A 13,984-nucleotide genomic window follows, 5' to 3' on the forward strand; every position below is an offset into this window, starting at 1 on the left:
CAAACAACTACGATAGTCATCCGACATTCATTTCGAGGTTGCAACTGTCAATTGCCAGAGAAGAAATGGTAACTGATCCCGAGCAGGCTTTAGGATAATCGGTTGAGTTGCTCTTGAGCAGCGGTACGGTACGTGAATTGTACTCTTCCACTCGAAAATCCAACGGTGGCCTCCACGTCCGTACTTGGAATCATCGCTCTGTGGTGTTGACTGCTTGATATTGTGATATCACTAGCTTTGATACTAAACAACAGTTCATTGTAGGTGACTGCTTCGCTGTTTGGATATGTCTTGACAGCTAAACTCGATCTCGTGTCGGCCGTGGCATAAACTCATCACATAAATAAAGAGCTGCTAGCTGCCAGCTTCTTATTATTGAGAAGGAATGGCATATACCTGCGCGACTTCCAGAAAATTCAATTACCGTAAGAGCAGGTTATTGTATAAGACTGTTCAAGTCTTTTGTGAAAAACTTGTGACAATATCAAGTCGTGAAGTAAACAGTTGATGGTTGGCTGGCTTTTATTGTACTGCCAGTGAACCTGCAGTCTTCCCCCGTCGGCTAGACCCATATTCGTATGGATGTAGTTATGGTTCAAAGCCGAGTCTCTATCATAAATAAGAACTTTGAATAGCTATAGAAATTCCGAGTGTGTTAGAACTGCCATATCGAGGTCTTGATGCGGTGATCTTGAGCGATGAGGTTCCAATAAAGGCTCCACTTTCTCCTTCAGTGGTCAATGATTGATAGCCAGGGATGTCTGCTACAAGATGGCGTATGACCTTCATCGGACTTTCAGTCAGCAGAGGGTTCAGTTTTGGTTGTTACGATGATGGGCCTGACATTGTTGGCGTGATTCGGTGGGGGAATGAAGACAGTTGGAGTGTGCTACAGCAGCGCAATGTCATCGAAAGGAATACGGACTGGTACATTACACAGAAATAGAGATTGGTTAAAACTGGACGAAATTATTGACGACATGTTTACAGAAGGCAATCACTCTGCTGGCTGACGAGCTCGGCCCCGTAATAAGCCTGATATGCTTTCTTTAGATGACTGCATAACTGAACCTGTCTGTAGATGCTATACTTAGATGAAATATGTATGGCTGGTCTTAGCTTCGCAGAGGAGACAAAATTCTCTGCTACTGACCCAGATCACCACGTGAAGGTGCCAGCCGTCGATCTGGTGCCTCCACTTGGGCTGTGAAACCACAAGCTTCTCAGGCGTTCTCAAGGTCCCAGGATCCTGGGAAGAAGAAGTGTGGCTCGCGCCAAAGAAAAGAAGAAGAGCCCTCTCAAAGGAAGGAGAAGAAGAATAAGGTTGCTTTCAGCAGAAGAAGAATTGTTGGCTGGCGCTAAAGAAGCTGCTTGATGGTTTTAGGCGTCGACCAGAAGGAGGAGAAAGCTTTCACCAAAGAAAGAATGATGATAATGATGGGCGCGGTCCAAGACAGCTTAACGCGATTCAGATACAGAATCTCCATCATCCAGGCCCAGCTCGGTGCCCCCGAGCCTGGTCCCCAGATATTGGTTTTGGAACGAGATCTCGCGAAGCATCATCTTCAAGAGACCGCTTGAGTACGTCTTAGGCTTGGGATCCTTGCGTTTGCGTCTGGGAGACCTAGGAGGTCTGGGGAAATTTTTGTTTTGTTCATATGAATAGTGGCTAAGATCCTTTAGAGCTTTGAAGCGTTGGACTGGCTCGCCGGTGCGACTTGACTCAAGCATGTCTATGAGGTTGACACGGATTGGACGCATAACCTGATTTTGTTGTAAGTCATCTGTTGGAAATAGCTGCGGTCAAGGATTTTACTTACTGTGTATGCTTCGCTGAGAGAAGTTGGCTCAGGCAAGCCGATGGTTTTGAACATCTTCTGCCAATTCAACAGATTGCGGTCGTTCTCTCCAAAGACGTAGGTGAACTCTTGTATAAGAGCGATGCGGAAGTTATACCAGGGCTCAGTGGCCTCGGCATCAGACCAGCCGAAGTGATCGCACATGCGATCGAACTCGTCATAAAAGGGCTTGGATCGCTGATGATCAAACCCTTTGAAGTTGGCGAAGAAGAGGTCCACAGGATGATCCGTGTACTCTTTTCCTGGCAGTTCCCATGGCACGAAATGGAAGAGATCACAAGACGCGCCTCGGGGGCAATGTCCATCAAAGCGAAATTGATGGCACTCGTGCGTGAACTCACGTCGCCATCTGGGAGCCTTGGGCTCTTCCTTGACTGCAGGCGCAGACCGAAAGAAGTTGTCTTTAAGCTGAAGATGTTGTCAATAATCGAGATTTGGCAAGAGGCTGACTTGTGATATCTTACCCGGCGAAATCGCATCAGCTCACGCTCAACGTGACTCTGCGGGACCTCACCCTCACCCCCACCATTGGGCTTAATGTCGTCCTCGGGCGACAAGGAAGCGACACCCTTTTGTTGGTCATTCTATGACGTTGACATGTTGGATATTTCAGGCAGGTATGTTTGTGTGTTGTGTGTTATGTTGTGTTTTGAGATGTGGCTACCTGTTGAAGAAAGAAGAGGAGAGAAGGAGAGCAGAAAACGAGATCATAAATAAGAGCCAGTGCGGAGATTCAGGGCACAAGGTAGAGAAAGATGCCTAAGGCAGGGCACAAGGTGTAACAGTGGCAGGCAGTGTGTGACAGTGATTCAGCATCACCTACCTACCTACATAGGTACCTATTCTTCGCAGTGGCACTGTATGACACAACACGCCTCAACGAGTGCAGAAGCACTCCAGCTGTCTACGATATGTTCACTTTTGAAGTGCATATGGCTGGGATCAAAGAAGGATAGGGGTTGTTTAATTATGCACAGCTTTCAGATCTGCGCAATCAGCACAAAGCGTGAAGAACAGAGACTCTATTACATAAAGACAGAGTTATTTAAATACACAGAATACCTACTTGTATATGAATACATAAAATCGAGAAGGTGTTGGGAAAACCGGGAGTGTCAAACTGATAGCCACCAACTACATCTAGCAACAAACCCGAAATCATTCAAGGGTATAAGGAAATCCGACTGGGCTCTTACTACAATTTTAAAACTGGTGATTGTGCACCCTATTGCCCTTGGTGCTCGAGTGTTCTGCAATACTGTCATCTTACAGTCTGCCTGCAACATCAAGCATCCTAACTAGGTACTAATAGAGACCAAGCACTATACGAGCATTTACAATGCCAGTTGAGGTAAAGGCCCCAGTAATCTTTTATCCATTGTCATCTATCAAACTAACAGCCATCTAGGATCAAATGATATCCAGAGCATTGCCAAATTTTGTGCAGCCAGTCAATCGAGATAGGATGTGTATAACCAAGATCCATCATTCACTAGCCAGACGTGTACTTGTCCCCTAACCCGTCGCCTCAGGTTTTCTTCGACTTAGAAACCATTTCCTCAGCATCGTTTCCATCGTGGGTGCCATCAGTTTTCTCCTGATCTCCGTTGTCGTTGTCTCCATTACTCTGGCCCTTGAGCTTGGTAGTAAGACCAGTAGCAGCAATGACTGCTCCCGCACCTTGAGCAACACCGTTGACAACAGCAAGGCCGGCGCCTCCGGCACCGGCACTCTGGAGAGTGGCGAAGGTGCTACCAGCTACGACACTGCCAATACCACTCTGGATACCAGCGGCAGTTGAACCTCATATAGAGTTAGCATATGTAAAGGAAAGCAAGAAGAAACTTACCAGCGACAATGCCACCGGCACCAAAGCCTAAGCCAGCCAACACGGGGGTTACAGCAACAGCGGGGGCTATGGCCAGTACTGCTCCGGTGGCTATCATTGCTGTCGAGGTCATATTCTGCAGAAGTTGCATTTTCCGAGTGGGAGACTACATTTCATGGTTAGCCGGTGTCTCGAGTCGACTGTGGTTTCACTCACTCACAAGATGGAAAGAAGATAAGTAGTCAATAGTCCAAAATGTGTCAGTGGGCATTTTGGGATGAGAAAAGAAAAAGAATCAGAAATGAAGGCAGTGGAGGAATATTACTGTAGACAATAACCAGCTGGCAGGCAACTGCACTGTTGGTTCATTCACTACCATCGAGTTTGGGTAGCCCAATTCACGACCTACCTGGGGCTGTGCAAATAACAAAGTAACAAAGGCCCAGGGAATGCGGCCTCATGTAAGTCAGTTTCTCTGCAACCAACGTCAAGCAATTAATTCATGATGTTCTCTTATTGGCGGTATGTCCAACTCGAACAAGGAGCATGGCTGGCCCATCAACTGGAATAAGTAACCACCGACTTAGCCTTTCAATACTTGACGCAACTTAGAAAATTAACTGAAACATATTACCTACCTGATCATCCCTAATCATGGACCGGGTCTCTATTGGTTCCGAAGTCTTGAAGAATAAAACACCGCCTTGGTTTGCGAGCTCTGTATCTCTCAGTTAGCATTCACAGACAATTATCAAGCTGTTTTAGAAGATCATATCCTCAATTTAGGGCATTTTGGAAGATGATATTCTTAAGTGAGGGCATCTCAGAGGATTTCATTCTTCATCCGGGGCATGCAAGAGAATGTGACAAGTGCCGTTTACCGGCAAGGCTATACCTTCGGCCCAGTGTTATCCTCCTGGTCACTATCATCCGCCTTTGAACTATCTGTGCTATCTCAAGAATCAGATTTACAATGCTTAACATCATGTTTCCACTTGGAAAATATGGAACCAAGACCGACCCCAATCCCAGTCCCCCGTATAAAACCATGAATGGCGGCAGTGCCTAAGCCGCCAGTTGCATGTGACTAACAAATCGCAAAGGCGCTATTACTCACGACGTCCTCACTTATGCTCTAGATACCAGCAGCAAGTGATCCTTGTAACAGGTCAGTAAAGCTACCGTAGGCATGAAATGTTTAATAAAACTAACCCGCAGAGACACCCTCTGTAGTAAACCCGGCTGCTGAATAGCGGGTGCAACCACGAGACCAGGTGCAATGACCATTCCAGCTCCTAAACCCATGGCCATTATGGATCCCGGGTTCTCTTTTACATACTGAAGGGTGTAGTTGGTTGCCTCGTCCTCCTGTCAGCACATGGCTGTTAATGCTAGTGTGCTCAGCGACACTCACCGCCAACAGAATCGACTTGACTGATGGGAGCATGATAGTTGTCTCCAATTCTGAATCAAATGAAGTGGGTTGTTTGAGATTAACCGAAGTTTGGTAGGTGGTTTCCTAGTAATGGATGAGAGAGTGTTTGAGATGAAAGTCAAAATGAGTGTTTGAAGTTGATATAGATCGTTGTCGACACTGAATGATAGAAACCTGCGAAACAAGAGTAGCAGCACGTCAACCTATTCACAGAAAGGGTAGTACATGCAATATGCAAACACCGTAGGAAAGGTCACGTTCGTATTAGTGAGGTTGTATATGATAAGCAGAGCTCTACGAAACTGTTCAACTAATCCAGAGGCTTTCAGAGACATAAGCTGATTGTACACCGTCACACTGTAATAAAAAGAACGCAAAGAGATGGAGGAATCTGTTGTCCTTTCTCAACCGGTATAAGTGCTGTTCCCAGCTTCTCTTGCTTGGCCAAAAGCCGAGTACACGAAACGTGCAAATGCGCCGCCACCTGCGAGGGCAGAAAACATATTGGTTACACTTCCCAAGATATCGACTCCGTAACCACCCATGGCAGCACTCTGAAAGATTGCAAAGAGGCTTCTAGGTGCAACATTGCCTATCAAGCCCTGAGCCCAAGACGCGAATGATTCTTAGTGACGCCCAAGTTAGCATAGTAACTCCTTTATTTGAGAGTAGTTTCTAACCTAGTAGCGGACCACTGGGTGTAAAGCCAAAAGCCTGAAGGATGACTGTGAACCATGCCATGGTGAAAATGCTAAGTCAGTGCTCAAGAAGGAGTGAAGCAATCTGACGTGAGGGACGATGAGGCACTCTTAGGGTTGGTATCTTGGAGGCTGTTGCTAGTTTCTTTTTGTATGTGTTTGAGACGATAGAGTTGTAAGTAAGAGAAGGGATTTAAGCTGCTGGTGGCATTAAGAAGGAGCTCATATCTCAAGTCAGGCAGCGAAGTTGACATTTGCACTGTTAATTAGACTGTTTGGTTTGAGGTGGCTTATCTCAGTTGTTGGAGTTTTGGTCTTTGTTTCTTTGTATGCATAGGCAAGCGTTCTGTAACGATCATGTTGAGTCTGCACAAATTCAAGATACATCAAGACTGCAGTTCTACCTCAATACACTAAGAAACAAAATAAGGGAGAGAAACAAACGGCAAGTTTCTAAACACCTTCAATCGATAGCAATCCGCTCAAAAGTAATCACTCAAGAGTTGAAATATTCAAAGTTAACAAAGATATGCATAAAACAGGATGCAACACATGCTATCAACAAAGAATGCCACTCAACAGATATTATATCAAAGGTTTAGGGAGAGCAGAAGATAGAGTCAAGTATTTTATTTTCAGGGACTCGTTTTGGCACAATCCCAGCTAAAGACAAAATATCAATGCCTTTCCAAGGGTCAAGGATATTAGCTAACATAAGGAAGCCCAAATCTGATATGTCGGTCTCATACTAACTATCCTTGCCATCTCAAACAGAGCATGTATACTTGACATTGCGAAAAATGAAAAAGGCCGGTTTCTCTAGGGAATGGCAAGTTCCATGCTGATCGCAGAAAGTCCCTCCGTAACACACCAAGGCAGCTCTAAGGAATTCAGAAAACTCGCTTCTAAATAAAGCATTATTCGTCAGACTCTGGGCCCAGGGCGAAAGGAAACCTAAGTGATATGTGATTAGTAGATTCCGTAATACAGGGCTCAAATCCCTACTAACTTTTGCATAAATCAGTGGTAATCAAGCCGCCGCTGGAGCAAATGACTTTCAGCAGAGCCCAAATTTGCGTGGGGAGCGCTGGCATGTTGTCCATAGTGCAGATTCAGGGGTTGACGAAAGTTGGGATATGGGACGGTGCTGTGATAGAGACAATGTCTTGGACTAAGGCTCGTTTCTGTTGGGTAGATAGTGTTCCTGTGTGGATGATAGAGGATGAAGAAGAGAAGACAGACCTGAGATGGTGCAAAGTTGAACAAGGGGCAGATCAAGGCAACGCTCGAATGGACGCCTGCTCTAATGCTGTGCTGCCTACCTAGCCTTAGGAGTGCACCCCGTTGTAATGCCTTTTGTTTGTTGCAAACAAATTTCAACGTGCAGTTACCCATGCAATGCACTTCTTTCTTCTCATCTGTGCCTCTCGATACAGGACATATCCAGGCAACAAATATAGTAACAAAGAACAAACACAATGATAAGCAGTATCTATATTTTATCCTGGGCTTGTGCATAACCATTTGGAGAGGCTACAGGCGAATTTGCAGCACTCTTTATGGCAGTTTATCTTGAGTGACGGAGACGATCCTTTCATCTTTGTCTAGTTCCACTTCCTCATCTGCCCTGTATTTTATACTAGATATATAGAATCCAAATCATCATTGCGAGAAGCCATGTCTTTTAATCTATTCTAACCATTTCACCTCGATACGCCATCTATTAAACTCATTGTAATCATAACTCTATCCCGCCAAAGCCTCATCTCGTGCCTTGATATCTTCCTGTTTACCCTTCTCCTCCTGTTTCTGTTCCTGTGCCTTGACCTTATCCTTCTTACTCATAGTCAAAGCTCCCTTCTTGAACGCCTCGTTTGGTAGAGGTCGAATGATCGGTTGAACCACCCACCAAGGTCTTCGGCATCGCCTTTGTGTGCCTACTGAGCTCTCAGTTTCAGGGGGATCCTCCTCGCCCTCAGCCAATGGTGTCTCCGCCACGCTCTCACCATTGGTGCGTTCGTACTCAATGAGACCTTCTGCAACCTTGCGCTCCACAGCAGATAGTACACGCTCGTAAGCTTCCATGTCGCCAGCTCGGCTCTTGGCTAGCATGTCTCGCACGTCGGTGTGCTTGGAGACAAAGTGCCGCAATAGATGGAAAAGGTGAGGCTGCATGGCTGACATGTTGGGGCCCTGTTCTCCCTTCTTGCCTAAATCCTTTCTTCGCTTCTTAGACGGTGGCTCATCCTCAACTGTCTCGCTCTCGTTCATCCATTCAGTATCATCACCAGGCATGAAGAGTGGTCGGCGCTCGATGTGCTTCTCTCCAAAAACGTGTTCGTGTAGGATGTCCATGTATCGTCTGAACACAGCATCAACTCTGTAACCCCCTTTTCCATCTTTTCCTCTCCAGTACTCTCGTCCCTCCTCTCCGACGGGTGGTGGCTTCGAGAAGATGGCTGGGTCGCTGAGGTTGCCCTCGGCGCTCATCACGCCATCAGCTCCTGTAGCCTCGAGGCACTTCTCGATATCTCCCTCCTGAGGGATATTTCCATTCGCGAAGATGACTGTCTCCTTGGGTAGGCTGTCTCTCAAGAATCGAATCATCTTCCACTCAGCCAGGCCCGTCAAATGTCCCTTCTGCTCCCTTCGTCGGCCGTGGACAGTGAGGATGGATGCGCCAGCCTTGAGGACATTCTGCGCGTATGCCAGGGTCTCCTCCTTCGTGTCCAGGATTCGAATCTTGGCGGTCACAGGCACAGGCAACTCCTTATGCAAAATGTTGATCAGGCGGAAGATGAGATCCTGGTCTTCCTGGAGGAAAGCACCATACTTTCCCTTTCGCGCGATACCTTGAGGACATCCGAGATTCAAGTCAACAGCATCGCAGAAAGGGGCGACTTGCTTAGCGGCAGAAAGGAGCGCTTCTGGGTCGTTGGCGCAGAACTGGACGAATAGCGGTCGGTCGATAGAAGGGTTTCCGTCAAGCCAGGGAGTTGCGCCGTCGGGTTTGACCGATTGGAAGTGTGCCTTGCGATACTTGTCGTCCTGCGAAAAGAGTCGAGCGTGGAGCATGGGTGTGTAGGCAAGAAGACTCTTCTGTTCGGTGGGGGAAATGAAACTTCGAGTCAACATGCGCCAGGCCTGAGTTGTCAGTCAATTCGCACATTGTCAGATCGAGCAATAACTTACAAATTCAGACTGGTCTACCATAGGCGCAACGATGAACTTGGGGCTTCCAATAGACTCGTAGAATGCTCGTCCTTGCAGCTTGGTAGGTCGCTCCCCCGCGCTAGTGGGGTTCTCCTCTGTGGTCGTCATTGTAGACATGCGCTGTGTGAAATAGACAAATCGGGGGGTTGAAACAGAGAGATGTAGATGTCCCGGACTCTTCAAGAGCCAGGCTCGTCGTGTTAATCGATCCAGAGTGCTTAACGAGACGTGGCGCAAAGTGGTTTAGAGAGAGTGCTCACAAGCTTTGTATGACCACCAAAATGATTTTTTCCCAGTTTTACCTCTGAGTAATGTTACGGCCCGGATGTGGGGGTGGGGGACGATTGTGGCTGAAGAGATCGCGGGGACCTTGAGGCTTAAGCTTTATTTCCGAGAGATCCAATGCGCGGGTACAAGGCACAGGTACATGTACATGTACTCCGTACCGTTTCATTCTCCTCTCCTCATGTACCTCCAGTAGTGGGTCCAGCCTGTTTAAAGGTGCCAAGCAACCCCCTCCACCACAAATCATGTACAGTACTAAAGTTCTCTTCCCTTATCTGTAAATTGATTCGATCCCCTGAATCAAATGAAGATCAAACAAAATCTAAAGTGTTACCTACACGCAATCGAGATTAATGATCATGTTAAAGCCCCTGATGCCTACATCCGAATGCCAACTCGGAATAAACCTGAGCACTTGTACTGATGTGCTGAAAACAAGGTAAAGTATTGTCTCAAACATTCACGGGGCGACGCAAAATGTTCCGACCAGACAATTAAAACTTAATGATGTATCCATTCCATTGATTTTTTATTGTTTCATGTCGACAAGACTAGCAAATGATGTTCTGTGAATTAACGCAGTGTCCCCGATTCAATGGTTACACGGCTGCAAGCCCAGAAATATGTATGTATGTAATTTCCATTACGCTCCATTCCTCGTCGGTCCCAGATGAAAAGAAAAGAGAGATGAAGAAAAACAAAATTAAAGAAATGTATGACTCTTTGGTCTAAATTCCACATGACATGTAGAGACTGGTTAGAGTGATCAACACCATAAACACCGTACAATGCTGTCCCAAACGCCCAAGCGGTTAATATGGTTGCTTGCAATACAAGATTCCGGCTTGATCTCCGGTATCAGTCAAGGAAACAAAACACTGCGCTAACAAGCTTCGCTCCTCGTGGTGGGCATTGCCATCATCAGAAAAAGTGCGTGTAAATCTTTGAGTTTTCGTGAACCTCCATTTCCTATAACCTGTTAGCAACTGGTGTGCCGTTGTCATTCTCGACGTCAGAACGTACCATCTTGAAGGTGTTCAGCTCCTCCTTGATCTGCTGCGCAAGCATGGGAGTCAATCGGTTGCAGGTAGCAATCTCACCGCGACGATCGTACTCCTGACTAGGCCAAGTATCGTGAAACACAATACGGGGCGAGAAAGTAGCGTTACGCTTGGTAGATCCATGAGGAGTGTTTGGTGCGCTCTTGCTGTCCTGTCGTAGCCTCAAAGCGGACATGAAGTAGTCTTCGCTGCCAATAGCAATCGACCCAGTTCGGCGATGGCCCTGAGACTCGTCATTAGGAGTGCTAGGGGCACTGGAGTTCGGGGAATCGGTGACAGCCGGGACGCTGGGGAGATCAAGGCCAGGAGAGGAATCAGCAGGACGGATAGAAGGGCTGGCTGAGCCAGGGCCTACAGACTGTTAGCAGGAGAATTTGTGATAAACCCTTTTGACTTACGCTTCAGGATTCCCTTGCGCACGGCAGCAAGCACCTCCGCACGTTCCCTGTCGCCTCCGACAATACTCTTACGCGAATTCGAGTTGTCAGTTCCAGAGCTCCCAAGACGCTCAGCAATCTCAGCACCCAAATTGGTATCGATCGAATTACGCTCAAGATGGGGGAAGGTATCTGTCTGTCTGGGATCGGCCGACACGTTAACTCGTTGAGTCTCAGCCTCGACAGTGACCATCGACACAGCAGCCTGGCTGGCCTCGGGCTTTACAGGTCCATCAGCAGGAGCAACTCCAATCACTGACTTGGGTCGGAAAATTCCAACAAAAGATCGACCACCCTTCTTCATACCTCGGCCCATCTTTCGAATCATGATGGAAGCCGATGACGCTGTCGAGGATATGGAGAGGTTATCGGTTGAGCCACCAAAGAATCGGCCACCATAGATACTGTGTCCAAGGCCTGCAGCCTCCTGCGCTTCCGCAATACGTGCTTGTTCGGCATCGTAGGCTTCGTCGGCCGTTGGATCCTTGTGCAGCTTGGAGGGTTCTGTCTTATCAGCTCCCTCCCCCTCATCAGCATTGCGGAATTCGGCTGCGCTTCCAAATGAGAAAGCGCGTCGCAGTCTGGATGTCTTGCTCTTGGATTTGCGTCCTTTATCCTTGATAGCAGCAAGCTGTTTAGCCGCGGGTGAGTCTACTTTACCCGCACCTGACGCATTAGAAGATCCGTCTTCAGCGACCTCGCTAGCCATGGTAGCTGGTCTAGAGAGAGGTGAAGGGTTTGTAGTGCGTTTAATCGCATCGGAAGACGATCCTCGAGGTGGGATGTTGACCTTGGCGTGATCTTGCTTAGAAGTAATTTCGCTGTTTGCCTGGGAAGAGGGGTTTCCAGTGGGGGCAGACACATTACGGTTGGCAGACTGCAGAACATCCCTGTTAGCATTCAAGTTTTACCACCCATTGCTGATTGGATAGTGTTTCAAGGATCGTCAACTTACCGAGGATGGTCGAGAGTGACTGCTGCGGCTGGAATTTACACTCTCAGAACTTCCGTTGCGCGAGTGTGCGGCAACGTTAGTAACAACACGCAGTGTTTGAGAATTTCCGTCTGCTTTGCTCTTGTCATGCGTAGCAGGCTTCGACAGGTCAGAATCGGCACGAAGACTTCGACGGCGGGATCGGTTTGAATCATCCATGGGAGATTGAAGAAGTTGCATATCATCCATAGATGTACCAGGCATAGCATTATAGAAGCTATTCGGTCTGTTTGGAATCGCCGAGCGGGCTGGATTGGGGCCATTATAGAGTTGAGTTGCAGTAGGCATTCCATTCACTGGGACAGCTGTGCTCTGAGAACGCCCGTGCTGATTTTGTTGAGGAGTAAGTGACCGTCTATACCTGTCAGGTGCAGCTTTGCTGGAAGAAGTTGGAGAAGTTGGTTGTGTAGGGCCAGCAAGGAAGGCAGAATGAGGTCGAGGAGCAGGCACAATGTTTCGTCGCTGAGGAATGGCAGAATCATCACGAGCACCCGTTTGACCAACGCCCATGGCATTGTATTGCACGTTGGTAGCTGAGGAGCTAAACTGGCGTCCGCCGTAGTTGGCGTTGTGGTTATAGTTCCGCGTCGGTTGACCTTGCGGTTGCCAAGATTGTGTATGGTTCAGGGTCGGTGTGCTAGTGAAAGCGTATTGCTGGACAGGAGTCGAACTACCCCGGTAGCCAGTGGGAGAGGGAACAGCATATCTTGGGGCTTGAGCCGCCGCCGCATACTGATGGCCAGCCTGGCCTTGGTTATTGGGTATCATGCTTGTTGAAGAAGACGGTCGGGTCTGGAGCATTGTAACCGTTGCAGTTTGCTGGGGAAAGGTCTGAACCAGAGCAGCCATAGTTTGCGTTGACGTATAACGAGCAGGAAAGCAGCCGTCATCAACAAGCGTGACAAAGAGAGTGCCTGTTGAATACCTTCGGTCTTAATTCGAAGGGATCGGACGAGGTCGGTTCGAGATGCAGTATGTTTGCACTAACAAAAGAGCAACTGTGGCCAAGATTCATGTTAGCACGGTTTCCACTAGACACAGCCTGCAAAGGCCAAAGAATGGTTGAACAATCCGGATATCCCTTCTTAGGTTGCCTTCCCGCAGAGATCCGGGGGAGATTTGCGTAACCACCTACCTTTTTTTTTTCTGTTATATCTTTATGACAAACGAAAAAAGATGAGGAGGCTGTGATTAAGGACGCCAGCGACCAGAAACAAAGGGAATTGATCGTGCTGAGAAAGCAGCTCACTATTACCGTGAGCAGACTTTGACTCCGCTACGAGACGAGATATGCTAATGGAGATTGGGGACAAGATCAAGAGTCGTGACAGACAACTTGAATCTCGACCTAGTTGCAACGGAACATGAGAGGGTCGTCGAGAGCTCGGGGCAATGGAACGGTGAAGTAGACGAGTGAGGCGAGGAAACAAAGTATTACGGAGTTCGCTCGCGAGATGAGGGTTATGATCGACAGGGCAGACAAGATTTCCAGTGGTCGAGAATCGTCACAGGGGTCTGGAGAGAGCAGAAGCGAATGGCTAAGCAAATGCAACTGCGGATGGAACGCTACAAGTGTCGAGGTCTGAGGCCAAACGATCACAGGTGACGATGGATGTAGAATGTGCAAGATCGAAAGATCGAAAGCGTTCGAAGGGTTCTGGGAGATTCGGGGCAAGCGACGGCCGAGAGAAAGGGGGTACGGCAATCTGGAGAAGTCGAGCCGGGGAGACGAGGGGCAGAGAAGGCCAAGATGGCGATGGGTTACGGTGATGGCGATAATGAGGAGGAGAATAGAAAGGAAAAGGAAGAAAAAGACACCTGAACAAGGAGAAACGACGAGACGATGAGATGAGATGGTGAAGAAGTCAATCTGTTGTTCAGAAAGTGAGGTGAGGTGATTGAGAAACCTCAAGAGCCTACCTAGGTGGGTACGTAACTCGTGTTATCCACACGCTAATAATGCATGGGATGGTCCTAGTCGGACTTGCAGAAAAGGGACCCCCGTGCAGAGGCTCCCTACAGTGGACTGCCAAAGTTTGTTTTCTACAGGGCACAGACAGCGGTAGAGTCCCTATAATTTAGCGGTCCAAGACCCAAATTCCGGGTACACGACCACCCCAACGCGGCCCATCGTAGAAGTGATCTCGGACATGCAACCCTTTCGACATGAACGT

At 47.9% G+C, this 13,984-nt stretch overlaps 6 protein-coding genes across 6 annotated transcripts; all 6 read right to left on the minus strand.

Moving 5' to 3' along the window:
• Positions 1–1,458: 1,458 nt before the first annotated feature.
• Positions 1,459–2,442, minus strand: FMAN_04801 (uncharacterized protein; the record flags this gene model as incomplete). The annotated part of the gene is made up of 3 exons (XM_041828449.1): positions 1,459–1,764; positions 1,821–2,267; positions 2,347–2,442. 3 exons carry the CDS (start codon positions 2,440–2,442, stop codon positions 1,459–1,461), a joined length of 849 nt encoding a protein of 282 aa, XP_041679311.1.
• Positions 2,443–3,387: 945 nt separating this feature from the next.
• Positions 3,388–3,820, minus strand: FMAN_04800 (uncharacterized protein; the record flags this gene model as incomplete). The annotated part of the gene is made up of 2 exons (XM_041828450.1): positions 3,388–3,662; positions 3,709–3,820. The coding sequence occupies 2 exons, from the start codon at positions 3,818–3,820 to the stop codon at positions 3,388–3,390; spliced, it is 387 nt and encodes a 128-aa protein (XP_041679312.1).
• A 995-nt stretch (positions 3,821–4,815) lies between these two features.
• Positions 4,816–4,998, minus strand: FMAN_04799 (uncharacterized protein; the record flags this gene model as incomplete). Its single annotated transcript, XM_041828451.1, has 2 exons — positions 4,816–4,845; positions 4,900–4,998. 2 exons carry the CDS (start codon positions 4,996–4,998, stop codon positions 4,816–4,818), a joined length of 129 nt encoding a protein of 42 aa, XP_041679313.1.
• Positions 4,999–5,526: 528 nt separating this feature from the next.
• On the minus strand, positions 5,527–5,863 carry FMAN_04798 (uncharacterized protein; the record flags this gene model as incomplete). The annotated part of the gene is made up of 2 exons (XM_041828452.1): positions 5,527–5,747; positions 5,803–5,863. 2 exons carry the CDS (start codon positions 5,861–5,863, stop codon positions 5,527–5,529), a joined length of 282 nt encoding a protein of 93 aa, XP_041679314.1.
• A 1,703-nt stretch (positions 5,864–7,566) lies between these two features.
• On the minus strand, positions 7,567–9,141 carry FMAN_04797 (uncharacterized protein; the record flags this gene model as incomplete). The annotated part of the gene is made up of 2 exons (XM_041828454.1): positions 7,567–8,964; positions 9,013–9,141. 2 exons carry the CDS (start codon positions 9,139–9,141, stop codon positions 7,567–7,569), a joined length of 1,527 nt encoding a protein of 508 aa, XP_041679315.1.
• A 1,098-nt stretch (positions 9,142–10,239) lies between these two features.
• Positions 10,240–12,659, minus strand: FMAN_04796 (uncharacterized protein; the record flags this gene model as incomplete). The annotated part of the gene is made up of 4 exons (XM_041828455.1): positions 10,240–10,287; positions 10,342–10,730; positions 10,778–11,693; positions 11,772–12,659. The coding sequence occupies 4 exons, from the start codon at positions 12,657–12,659 to the stop codon at positions 10,240–10,242; spliced, it is 2,241 nt and encodes a 746-aa protein (XP_041679316.1).
• Positions 12,660–13,984: the final 1,325 nt, after the last annotated feature.

The sequence above is a fragment of the Fusarium mangiferae genome (genome assembly GCF_900044065.1).
Source record: "Fusarium mangiferae strain MRC7560 genome assembly, contig: FMAN_scaffold003, whole genome shotgun sequence".
NCBI classification, from domain to species: Eukaryota; Fungi; Ascomycota; class Sordariomycetes; order Hypocreales; family Nectriaceae; genus Fusarium; species Fusarium mangiferae.